The following is a 12,485-nucleotide window of genomic DNA, read 5'->3' as shown; positions in this document are numbered from 1 at the left end:
CATTATATTTTAAATATTGTTTTATTTTCGCACCAAAAAACTTTACAATGCCGACAAAGACACATTCGTACTTGTAAAATCGATGGATTGGGTTACATTTGTTCTTGTAAAATTGGTTTCTAAGGCGTACGATGAATTTGTATCGTTATTAGACAATGGCGGTGTGTCGGCCTCCCTTCTAGTCAGCCTGTGGGCAAAACCTCGTTGCACTGCTTTATCGACGGAACGCATAACATTCCCACTTGCTAAAGACTTTCTCGCATTTCCTGATCGTACAGCACCTGCTGCGGCTGCAGCCTTTTCTAAAAATACAAAAGATTTAAGTTTACATTTTTATATGGCGTCATAAATATATAATATTATATATAGCAAAAAATAACATACCCATTGCGTCCACTGAATTTTGGACAAAGCAATAGTGGAACCCGATTCCAATTCCCATAACCATCACTGTTATCAACGTCAGCATAAGGCAGCAAGTGAGCATAGCACAAACAGTACATAGTGATACTCTGAAATTTTTATACGCTCATAATATGATTTTGGAATGCATAACTCTTTCAAGAAATAAAGTCTATTACAATTTGAGCTATATGCTATAAAAATTAATTGACTAAGTACCTCTCGAGAGCATCTAGCACGATCGATACAAAAGAACTTAGAGAACAACACACACAACCCATTATATATTTAAAATATTACTAGCAAAATTCTTCATGATTTTAATGCAAAAATTGCTTGTGAGATATCGTGCATTAAAACATTTTTTTTTATTTGATCGCCAAGTTGAAAAATAATTTGCTTAAAAATCAAATTAAATGTTATATTGTCATTACTAAATATAAACTTGTATGTACTGTCATAAGTGAATGTCGAAAATTATCAACAACTATGAACGTTTAAAATATCATAATTTGGTGGAATAGAATAAAATTGTCAATTTAAAAAAATGTAGCAAAAAGTAGTTTGGGTGAAGAATCTAATAAGCTTCACCAAACAATAACTTATTAATTATAATAATTTCACTATTTATTGAATTATTATTAAGTACATCTCAGGTAAATTAAAGTGTCTATGTATCTGTATCTCTATTACTATAAGGTTTAGTATAACATTTTTAACCTGTTTTTGTAAATTTATTTTTTATTTTCATTACGTTTAGTCGAACCTCTAACGGGCTCCAGACTCACCAATATTGGCGAGTCGAGAGTCGAGACGGCACAAGATGTACCTAGCTATCCACACTCACGCTTATTTAGATGCTCGCAATATCTTTTCTACGACGAGATGGTCGTAATTGGAATGACTGAGTTATGTTACATGTTAGCTACTTTATGTGTCTACCAATATAATTATGCCGTGGGTTTATATCACAAATACAAATAAAAAATATCATACTATTCCGGTATAAATATAATTTAACTTCGGCATTAATGTTGTTTTCTAGTTTTTAACTTCTGTATTTAATTATGATTTTGTTCAATGGTTATATTATCATATAATAAAAAAATCTTACACTACGTTACTTCACTACATTATGACAAGCAAAAGGCGCGCGTCTTTGCAGTGCAATAATTATCAACAAGAGTAAGCGCGAGTTGGTTGATGCTCTCGACCATTGGCGTAGCTACCTTGGGAGGCTCCCGGTGCGGAAGTTGATGGTGTCACCACATCGAAAGTAAAAAGCAATAAATTTTATATAATAAAGGACATGGATCATTTATTAAAAGATCGCGAGTAAGGAACGGGGAATCTCCCACGACAGTGTCAGGCCCTTTTGCGAGAATACCCGAATTCTACATAGAGCTCAGCTAGTGCTAGTGGAGGAATTCCTGAAAAAGAAATTTTTATACTAGTCATATTTTTTTGTTTGTACATTGTTCTTAAAGTTGAGAGACCGGGTGGGTGTCTCTCTTTCTCTCACTCCTTTGACTTCTTTAAGTCAAAGGAGTCATCCACACTCTTGCTCTCTTCACCTCATGCAGCCTCGTCAATAGTATGCATGAGCAATAACGTTTATAAAGGCCTAATTATTATCCCTTGAGTAATTAATAATTTAACAGATTTGTCGCTGTGTCAAGAACATTATCTATATAGTATGCAACATTTCCTCTACTATATCTGTGAATATAACTTTGGGGACTGCTGACTCTCCGTCTCCGACTGACTGTCAGATGTCATAAGATATAAGCACTAAGCAATGAAAAATAAAGTAAATTTTTATCTTAATCTTAAATTATGGGAGACGAAATAAATTCTAAAAGAAAACAAGACCAGCAACAAAATATTCTGAAACGCAGACCTAATAAAAATTATGCGTTAAAAAAACGCCTTCCTTTACGGCCTAAAGAAGGTGATAATGTAATATTCATTACTAAGAAAACTAATTTTAAGGTACTGCAGGTATTCTACTTTATTTACTAATTTAATCTGCAATAGCTAATTTATTGCGTCTATTTAAGGCTCAGTTGGATAAATGTTGTGACCTGCTGACGAAAGGAGAAAAAGATATAATATTGCATGGTCTTGGAGCGGCAATACAAAGATGTTGTAATCTAGCTCTTCAAGTAGAGGCATTATTTGCTGGAACATGTCAAATTGAAGTTAATACAGGAACTGTTGATTTAGTAGGTAAGTAAGCATACTTGTACCTGATAAATACAATAGTTGTATGTGGCTACTATTTGTCATTTTCATTTTCAGATGATTTGGAACCTTTAACTGACGATTTAGAATTTAGTGCACAAGTAAGGCACTCTTCCTCAATCCACATTCGAATATTTAGGACTGCTTTGCTTGGAGCCAACTAGTAAAAATGTTTTTCACATTGAGTGAAATTGTTCAATGGATAGGACTTACAGTGTTTGAGATATGGATAAATTTAATAACAATAACAATATTTACAGCTCTATTAGCATTAAAAATTGATGGTGTTGTTAACAGCGCTTGGTGGACAGTATTTGCTCCATTATTTGTAAGTGATGCTATGAATGCATATTTTTGCTGTATAGTATGTATAAGAATGACCTTAGAAAATTCATATAAAGCTTCAGTGTACAGGGCCTCATGGAGTTGTATCTTCTTGGGGTTAACTTTTGTATTTAAATTTTTATTATGTAGGAAATTGCAAGGCGACTCTGCTATAGAGTATAGTGAAGTATTTGCACCTTTGTTTATTTTACTACAGTTAATAGCAGTAAGAGCATGCCAATTACATCAATAATTATCTTAAATAATACAATTTCTGAATTAGTTTATCTTTTATTGAAAAGTAAGTAAATTCTTCTGAATTAAAAATTATGAAATTTGGAAAACAACAAGGCTATTGCTAAAACAATGGATATAATACTTAAAAAATAAAGCAATGCCATACAAAGACGAAGTAATAGAAAGTTTCAACGAAACATACTAAATAACCCTCCCTTCTTCTTTGTTTCACCACCAAATGAAAAGTTGAAATTATTATTTTCTTGGCTTCCCGTGCCTGTTTCTTGCTTTGGAGCACCAGATCCCGAAAATTTAAAATCAGGTCTTTTTATTCCTAAAAAAGTATTCATCATTAAACTTTATTCTAATATTATTATTATCATAAAAATCATACAAGCAATACCTGCTAAGAAATTGAATATTCCTTCAGATTTATTGTTTTGATCTTCATTATTTTGAATGTCATCTGCTTTTGGAGACATGAGAAGACTTGAATCTGGATTTTAACACAAAATAATAAGCTATACAGTCTACTTTACAAAATTAAAATAAGAAAGTCCTAGAACTTCTTAACATATAAACTGCACAGGTTAAAAACAATTTACCAATTCCATGAAGATATTCTGAATCACCTTCAGCATTATCTGTGCATGATAAGTCCAGAGATTCCAATAAACGATGTGGGCTATGAGCAAAGAGCAATCCCCCCATTGGCCTTACAGCTTCACCAGCCTTAAAAAAATCTCGAGTTGATTGATTTAGTGATCTTAAGTTGATCACTAAATCACTGGTTTATTTTAGGCATTAAATTATTTAGCTGTGTTAAATATACACTATAAACATAAAAATAAAGAGTAAAAGTATATACACCATAAAGATAAATGAAAGAGAGTTACTTGTACTACATTTCTTGATACCTGAGAAGTTGATCCGACTGATTGATATTCAGTAGTTTCAGGATTATTTTGTTTATCTTTATCAATTATATTACTGTTAACATTATTATTTTCATATTCCTTAGGTTCCGCAACATTTTGATCTTCTTTTTTAAAGAATTTTGATGTTACAATGTTGTCTTTTGGTTTCTACAATTAATTGCTTAGTTAAACAGAGATTTCTAGGGGAAAACAAGTTTCTTTTCTGACAAAAGAATCATATGCTTTCTGTTTTAAAATATAAATAATAGTATTATTTTTTTAATCTTATTACTAGAAAACTATCATACAAATGTTGTTCTGAGGTAATATATTTTTGGCTTGATACCTACTCTAGCGTGAAACGCAATACATATTCAAATAAACAACGTACCGTTTGCAGCGTATTTTTGCTGTAAATGAACTCGGGGGACAAATCTAAGTTATTTTTTTTCAACACCATATTTTTGACACTTGTGTTTAGCAAACTGCTGTCTACATCCATATTTTCCGGTTCATTTCCTTTTAATTCGAAACATACTTTTTTCTCTTGGGATTTCTGTATGAGATAGTGGCACAATTGTGAGACAAATTAGCAAAAAAAAACTTGTGAATTTATTTTAAAATGCAACAAACAAATAAAATGTATTTGTGGGCATGATCCAAACACGAATCATCGGCAATTACCTATAAACTTTGCCTTATACATTTATTTTATACATTTGAAAACCTTACCCGGGAAAATCCATCTTTTAATATACCACTTTCTGGAGTATGCGTATACTGTGTTTCCTACAAACATTAAAACTAGATTTGTGATTAGGGTGTTAAAAAACAATGGAAGATTTGGGACACAGAACGAAAAATCTCAACTTCAAACCAAATAAGTACTACTTATCTGTTTTTTATAAATTTAAAAAAACGTGTTTACTTATAAGTTTGTTACATTCCAGGAAATTAATGTACACTGGACATGTAACACTTTCAATTGTTGTTGAACATAATAAAGAAATTTGAATTGAAATAGGTACTTATAATACCGACCTGTGTTAAGTCCATAAACTGTGTGGGTGGCAACACAACCAGTGCTTGCGAATTGGAAGCGGTTAAATTAATTTCTTCTATTTCACCAGTTTCGATGGGAGTTTTCTATAATTATTTTCTTATTGATCTTATTTGGTATCACAAGCATAATCGATATACGCTGAGGACTCACGAAGCGGTTTGCAGTTTGTAGCTTTATTTTCAAAACTGAACAGACTTTGTAGTTTGTAGCTTTATTTTCAAAACTGAAGGGACTTTGTAGTTTGTAGCTTTATTTTCAAAACTGAAGGGACTTTGTAGTTTGTAGCTTTATTTTCAAAACTGAAGGGACTTTGTAGTTTGTAGCTTTATTTTCAAAACTGAAGGGACTTTGTAGTTTGTAGCTTTATTTTCAAAACTGAAGGGACTTTGTAGTTTGTAGCTTTATTTTCAAAACTGAAGGGACTTTGTAGTTTGTAGCTTTATTTTCAAAACTGAAGGGACTTTGTAGTTTGTAGCTTTATTTTCAAAACTGAAGGGACTTTGTAGTTTGTAGCTTTATTTTCAAAACTGAAGGGACTTTGTAGTTTGTAGCTTTATTTTCAAAAGTGAAGGGACTTTGTAGTTTGTAGCTTTATTTTCAAAACTGAAGGGACTTTGTAGTTTGTAGCTTTATTTTCAAAACTGAAGAGACCGGAGTTTTGCGCGGTCGCATCCGCTACGGTTGCGATTATCGCGGATGCAAACCGCTTCGTGAGTCCTTAGCGATAAAAGTACGTGACATTTCTGAATTCAAGATGTCATGTGGAACATGGTGTAATGGTTGCAGCTCCTTACAAACATTGTGTAAAAAAAAACTTGGCGATTAAAAAGAGTGGCGGAGAGTTTGCCAGTTCTTCTCTTCCGTTCTACGCCCTTGATTTGAGAACTGGCAGTAAATGTAAAATTTGAATCATTTAATGTATATTTCTTTTTTTTTGTTACCTATATGAATAAATGATTTTTGGTTTGATTTGAAGTAACCGCATGGAACAGATTCCTGCGTCTGGTTCATCAATACTTTTGATGACCAGCCTTTTATGAGTTACACTTACACTCATAGTGGATTATAGAAAACCTCATCACATCTTCACTGGACGAGCATGTATCAATTGATATCAAGAATTGTGACATTGCGGTTTCTTTATTACCAAGATAGCTCACGATTTATTAACTAAATAGTATTACTGTGTTGTCTAATATATAACCTACCTGTGAAAGTCGATCTGAGTTTTGCTTTTCATTAAAATCTTTTTCTTTAGAATCGGCAGCTTTTGTATATTTCGATTCAATCACATTAACATCGTGTAGCTTGCTCGGTGTCACTTTCGCGATAATATCATTAGTTTCATTTTCATTTAATTTAATATCCTCCAGAATATGTATTAGTTTTTTGTTTGAATAATCGTTTGTATCTGCTTTAGTTACGCTACATACATCGAAGTAGCTAGATATATAATCGTCTTTTAAGTGTGGAGTATTAACTTTTTGTATCGTCTCAGTGACTGGTATATTAGCTATTTCGTTATGTTTGGAAATTTCCATTTTTTTTATCTGTAAGTGAAAATTATTTATCCTCAGTAATTTTAGCCGCGCACTTTATTAAAATCAAGTTCAATATTCAGTTTTTACTGGGAAGTGTCAGACTAACGGAAGTGCCAGTAAAGGCATTTCTGCACCAATACGACTTATAAGCTATTCAAGAAAAGATCACTGTTTTTCGCACAAAGTGGGGTCCGAGTCTTGGTCCTTTGTGTACGGAGTAAGGAACCTTGCCTTCCCCGAATAACCTCGTCGTTTGCACCTCGTTAGCAAAATACGGCTTAAAAAGTTGACAGAAATGTAATAAATCCCAATAAAAACTGCTTATGCCTCACTCATTCGCACTTAGTTATTTTAATTGAAATTAAATTTTTATTAAAATACACATCAAATAGAACTGGAAAGTTAAAAGCTTCTGAAATACAATTAAGAATATTCCAGGAATATAAATCGATTTATGGCAATAAATTATTATTATAAATTAATCCGTTTAACCAGTACGGGATCGATTCTGTGTATCAGGAAATATGGTTTATGAGAATTAATTTAGCAAATGTCTATGTATCCACATCAGAGCACACATAGAAGATTTAATAATTGTAAACGTTTTACCTCATTCAAACGAACGCTTAATACATCGAGATCCACACTTTGCATTTGAATCGGTGGTAACTGAAAATAAGCTATTGAATTAGTAAATTCTATAAAAGACGGATCGCAGAAAGCATGCAGTTTTGATTTAATATCAATCTGCGACGTGATATAAGAGGCTTTATCGGTTTTACAGTCAAAGTAAGTACTTAGGCAATTTAAATTTTAACATCTAACGTCAATCGAAAGGTCTAGAAGAGAGATATAAAAAAATTATATTTTAAGTTTCTCGGCTAAATTTTAAATGTTTTGGAAATAAATTAAGCCTAATTGGGTGTGGTGCGGGAAGAACGCCTCACTGTTAACCCTCGTCATGGAGTTTTCCCAGCCCCAAATCCTCCGCAAAAGTTATGGCATTTCCCCGAGTCAATAATGTAGCACCGTGTAAGAACTGTTGATATCGGTCCAATACTTTCATGTTTATTCCTTACAAAGAAAAGTACAAATCTAGTATAAAGAAGAAAATATCTTACCAACAACCCTACATTACTTTGTGGACTTTCAGTCGAAGCAGGTATTTTAACATCCACATTCATTTTCGGCGAAGCGCTTGTTGGGACAAATCTTTTCTCTTTCATTATTTGTTGATTGGTAACTGATAGTTTGCGTTTCCTTGCGACATTTTCATTTAGCGTTTTCAAAAACATAGGTCGATCGATAACAATGAACTGAGCTAGTTTTATGACGCGTTCTTTTTCGAGGGCAGCCATTTCGTATCTTTTTTTATTTATCTGTGTGGATAGCTCATTGGATTGATTCAAAAGAGCTTTCAAGTTATCTTGGCTTGCTTGGATTTTATTTTTTACATCTAAATACTTCTTGATATAAGATATATTTCCATATTTCTCCTGAGCAACGGCCCATTCCTTTTCATATTTGATTATTCTATTTTTCATATGCTCTGCATTGTCAGAGCGAAATTCTTTAATTAAAAGATACTCCTTTTCAGCTTCTACATTAGCAGATTTAATTGTATCCAAAGCAATGTGCAAACTACAAGGGTTTCAAAATAATTACGTATCAAAAATAATCTGAAAATTGTGGGGTAAGGAACAGGCTGATGAAGAGATCGGGTTAATTGGCAATATCCAAACTGAATGTCGCATTATGTTCCGTAGGTATATATGAACTGTAGATGTTGTTAAATTATCACTATTAGGAAGGCGCCGCCATTGTGTTTTGGTTTACACTGTTTTACTGACTGAGACTAAGTAGAATTGTAACAATTAATGGACTATAAATATTAAAAAGCTTTCAAAACATGAAGCGCTACATTTTGTAATTTAAAATCAATGTTTTTGTTGCTTGGCTTATACAATTATTAAAGTACAAAATCAAGACTAAAAAAAACACAATGTATCTCATGACGCCTAAAACTATGAGACTTGTATTATAACGATGAATGTATATGTATTTCCGTTACATGTGTTTAAAATATTTTAGATTTCTTTTAGCGTTGCGTTGACCTTATAAAGTATGATTTAGGTTAAACTTTCCAATATGACCCGTCGATTTTTGAGGTTTTTTTGATGGGAGATGGAAGAGGGGATGGAGAAATACCCCCTGTGTCATTCCCAACCTGCGGAAACCCATAGTTACAGAGATATTCATGTTTAAAATTTTAAGGCTAGAATGGTAACAATTTAGAAATGTGTCCCTGAATTTGATAATACTGATTATGTTAGTGTCTCTTTACCTTTAATGGAACACCTCCAAGTTATTTTTCTGCCGGAGTTCCGTCTAAATATTAATAAAGATTATTTAAACCTGTATAATGTATAGAAATTCGTAAATAAATCGTAAATTTTCCATTGCTTATTTTTTTTTATTTTCAATTTATCCCTAATGGGAAAGGCAAAGGACTTTAGCCATACAGATTCCATTAGTTATTAGAGACGTGACATTTTGCATCAAAATCGTTTTTTTAATTTGTCGATAGTTTTTTTAGAATAAAAACTTGAATTTTATTCAAATATAATATAAATATTAGTTTTAATATGATAAATATTAGTTTTTATATGATATAAATATTAGTTTTTTATATGTTTATTGATGATTTCAGAAACAGTTCTTAGAAAAAAGAAATTCATATACTAACCTAACCTAACCGAACTAGATAATCATTCGGTTTATGAACGGCTCCGGCGCTACGGAAAACGCAGCCCCTCCACCCTTGCGTACCAAAGCACAGGCATTTCATGCCTGTGCTTTGTTACGGCGGGTGGGGGCTGCTCTTCCTCCGCGCCTCCGATTATTTATATACACTCTAGGGGTAGGGCAGACAAGACCACGTGGATAGTGGGGTGCTCTGATTCGGTGTTGGGTACTTTTAGGTTATTAAATAAAATGTTATTAAAAAAAAATATTCATATACTAACCTAACCTAACCGAACTAGATAATAATTCGGTTTTTGAACGGCTCCGATTATTTATATACGCTCTAGGGGTAGGACAGACAAGACCACGTGGATAGTTGGGTGCTCTGATTCGGTGTTGGGTACTTTTAGTTTATTAAATAAAATGTTATTAAAAAAAAATATTCATATACTAACCTAACCTAACCGAACTAGATAATAATTCGGTTTTTGAACGGCTCCGATTATTTATATACGCTCTAGGGGTAGGACAGACAAGACCACGTGGATAGTGGGGTGCTCTGATTCGGTGTTGGGTACTTTTAGGTTATTAAATAAAATGTTATTTAAAAAAAATATTCATATACTAACCTAACCTAACCGAACTAGATAATAATTCGGTTTTTGAACGGCTCCGATTATTTATATACACTCTAGGGGTAGGACAGACAAGACCACGTGGATAGTGGGGTGCTCTGATTCGGTGTTGGGTACTTTTAGGTTATTAAATAAAATGTTATTTAAAAAAAATTCATATACTAACCTAACCTAACCGAACTAGATAATAATTCGGTTTTTGAACGGCTCCGATTATTTATATACGCTCTAGGGGTAGGACAGACAAGACCACGTGGATAGTGGGGTGCTCTGATTCGGTGTTGGGTACTTTTAGGTTATTAAATAAAATGTTATTAAAAAAAATATTCATATACTAACCTAACCTAACCGAACTAGATAATAATTCGGGTTTTGAACGGCTCCGATTATTTATATACACTCTAGGGGTAGGACAGACAAGACCACGTGGATAGTGGGGTGCTTTGATTCGGTGTTGGGTACTTTTAGGTTATTAAATAAAATGTTATTAAAAAAAATATTCATATACTAACCTAACCTAACCGACTAGATAATAATTCGGGTTTTGAACGGCTCCGATTATTTATATACACTCTAGGGGTAGGACAGACAAGACCACATGGATAGTGGGGTGCTTTGATTCGGTGTTGGGTACTTTTAGGTTATTAAATAAAATGTTATTAAAAAAAAATATTCATATACTAACCTAACCTAACCGAACTAGATAATAATTCGGTTTTTGAACGGCTCCGATTATTTATATACACTCTAGGGGTAGGACAGACAAGACCACGTGGATAGTGGGGTGCTTTGATTCGGTGTTGGGTACTTTTAGGTTATTAAATAAAATGTTATTAAAAAAAATATTCATATACTAACCTAACCTAACCGAACTAGATAATAATTCGGGTTTTGAACGGCTCCGATTATTTATATACACTCTAGGGGTAGGACAGACAAGACCACGTGGATAGTGGGGTGCTTTGATTCGGTGTTGGGTACTTTTAGGTTATTAAATAAAATGTTATTAAAAAAAATATTCATAAACTAACCTAACCTAACCGAACTAGATAATAATTAAGTTTTTTGATTACAAATAATTAATTTGATCATAAGTTACAAATAATCTATGGTCCATATTGGAAAGTTTAGTAGTATCGATACGTCAAATTTTTCGAACCCTTCACTAATCGATACGTGAAATGGTTGATGTTTGACATCAGTTATTTGTCAAATTCATTGTGTTATGGCGTGTTATGGAATGATATTTGTCCATTTGTATGGAAAGTATAAATAAATATATCTCATGAACCGTAAGTTTCCGCAACTTAATACTTTACAAAACGCTTTCTTATGGTGAGTACTATCTACAAAAAAAAATTTGAGCATTCAAATCGACGGGTCATATTGGAAAGTTTATCCATGATTTATCTTAGACTTGTTACCTCTTTCGTTTTTGTTCATCTAATTTTATTTCCATCTCCAATCTCATATTCATTTTGTTAATGGAATTAATTTCGACTGTTTGCCTTTTCCATTGCTCTTTTAACTTCTTCAGCAAGAAATGTTGCGCTAAAGAATATGTAGCCTGATAAATATAAGTAATTATATAATCAACGTAGAATAATTATTTAAAGGTTCAAACTTACTTTTTATACAACATTTAGAAAGGGTTACAGACGATTGATGTTCATCAACAATTTGACGAATATTTTGTATTGATTTATCGCCCATTTTTTTGCTATTTTTGATTTACGTTATAATTTTGATATAATTCAGCAACACAATAGGTAATTATTTAAAGTTTTAACTTATACGTGAATTAACTCGACTCCGGGCGGGAAATGTCTTCTTTTTTTCGATGGTATTTTTTTTTTCGATTAGTAAAATATTGTTTGTGGTTACACACAGATAATAACAGTAGCCGTTTTGCTAAAATGTTAAAAGTTGCGGGAGCGAGATAGCGTGTGCAAGTAATATATCAAAAATATTAGAGTAAGTAGGACAGCATATATTGATTCTGTGTATCTATAATCTATAACTATATTTTCATTGTCGGCTACCAAGTTTTTTCCTAATGCCTAAAATGACGCGATAAGCATTCTGTTATTTTGTTTTTAAACGAAACTAGACACAAAGAAAATGATCAAACTACGTAACTGACAAAATGACAAATGTTGTTCTTCCTTTTACGCATATGAATAGCGTTAAAAAAAAGCAACATATGTCAGTCTCTAGTTTCTATAGCAGTGTTATTTTAAGCAGATTAACGCTATTTTCGCGTTCTCAGTTAATGCCTACTTTCCTTCTTTACTTCATTGATAATGCCTACTTTCTTTTTATTTTATTTCATATTGATCTCTGTGGAGCTATACTTTCTTGACTAACTTCTTATCTA

General features: G+C 32.6%; 3 protein-coding genes across 9 annotated transcripts; 1 reads left to right on the top strand and 2 right to left on the bottom strand.

The window, feature by feature from the left end:
* Window positions 1–24: 24 nt before the first annotated feature.
* LOC110994531 lies at window positions 25–796 on the bottom strand. Its single transcript, XM_022261221.2, has 3 exons — window positions 622–796; window positions 385–512; window positions 25–302 (listed from the first exon to the last, which is right to left on the bottom strand). Exons 1-3 carry the CDS (start codon window positions 681–683, stop codon window positions 43–45), a joined length of 450 nt encoding a protein of 149 aa, XP_022116913.2. The 5' UTR covers window positions 684–796; the 3' UTR covers window positions 25–42.
* A 1,362-nt stretch (window positions 797–2,158) lies between these two features.
* LOC110994532 (transmembrane protein 203-like) lies at window positions 2,159–3,376 on the top strand. 2 transcript variants are annotated; one of them, XM_022261223.2, is made up of 3 exons: window positions 2,159–2,394; window positions 2,463–2,631; window positions 2,704–2,944. In XM_022261223.2, the coding sequence occupies exons 1-3, from the start codon at window positions 2,239–2,241 to the stop codon at window positions 2,808–2,810; spliced, it is 432 nt and encodes a 143-aa protein (XP_022116915.2). In that variant the 5' UTR covers window positions 2,159–2,238; the 3' UTR covers window positions 2,811–2,944. The 2 variants fall into 2 exon arrangements, with proteins under 2 accessions (XP_022116915.2, XP_022116916.1); XM_022261224.2 differs by lacking the exon at window positions 2,159–2,394 and having other exon boundaries at window positions 2,489–2,631; window positions 2,704–3,376.
* Window positions 3,246–12,350, bottom strand: LOC110994528. Of its 6 annotated transcripts, none has more exons than XM_022261213.2 (12): window positions 11,737–12,348; window positions 11,533–11,659; window positions 7,850–8,369; window positions 7,338–7,397; window positions 6,396–6,737; window positions 5,166–5,270; window positions 4,857–4,913; window positions 4,516–4,680; window positions 4,104–4,292; window positions 3,813–3,939; window positions 3,611–3,703; window positions 3,246–3,541 (listed from the first exon to the last, which is right to left on the bottom strand). In XM_022261213.2, the coding sequence occupies exons 1-12, from the start codon at window positions 11,819–11,821 to the stop codon at window positions 3,396–3,398; spliced, it is 2,016 nt and encodes a 671-aa protein (XP_022116905.2). In that variant the 5' UTR covers window positions 11,822–12,348; the 3' UTR covers window positions 3,246–3,395. The 6 variants fall into 6 exon arrangements, with proteins under 6 accessions (XP_022116905.2, XP_022116906.2, XP_022116907.2 ...); XM_022261214.2 differs by having other exon boundaries at window positions 4,125–4,292; window positions 11,737–12,345; XM_022261215.2 differs by lacking the exon at window positions 4,516–4,680 and having other exon boundaries at window positions 11,737–12,350.
* Window positions 12,351–12,485: the final 135 nt, after the last annotated feature.

Source organism: Pieris rapae, chromosome 4 (assembly GCF_905147795.1).
Source record: "Pieris rapae chromosome 4, ilPieRapa1.1, whole genome shotgun sequence".
NCBI classification, from domain to species: domain Eukaryota; kingdom Metazoa; phylum Arthropoda; class Insecta; order Lepidoptera; family Pieridae; genus Pieris; species Pieris rapae.
Note: the sequence above shows the minus strand (reverse complement) of the source record. Positions and strands in the feature narration are given on the sequence as shown.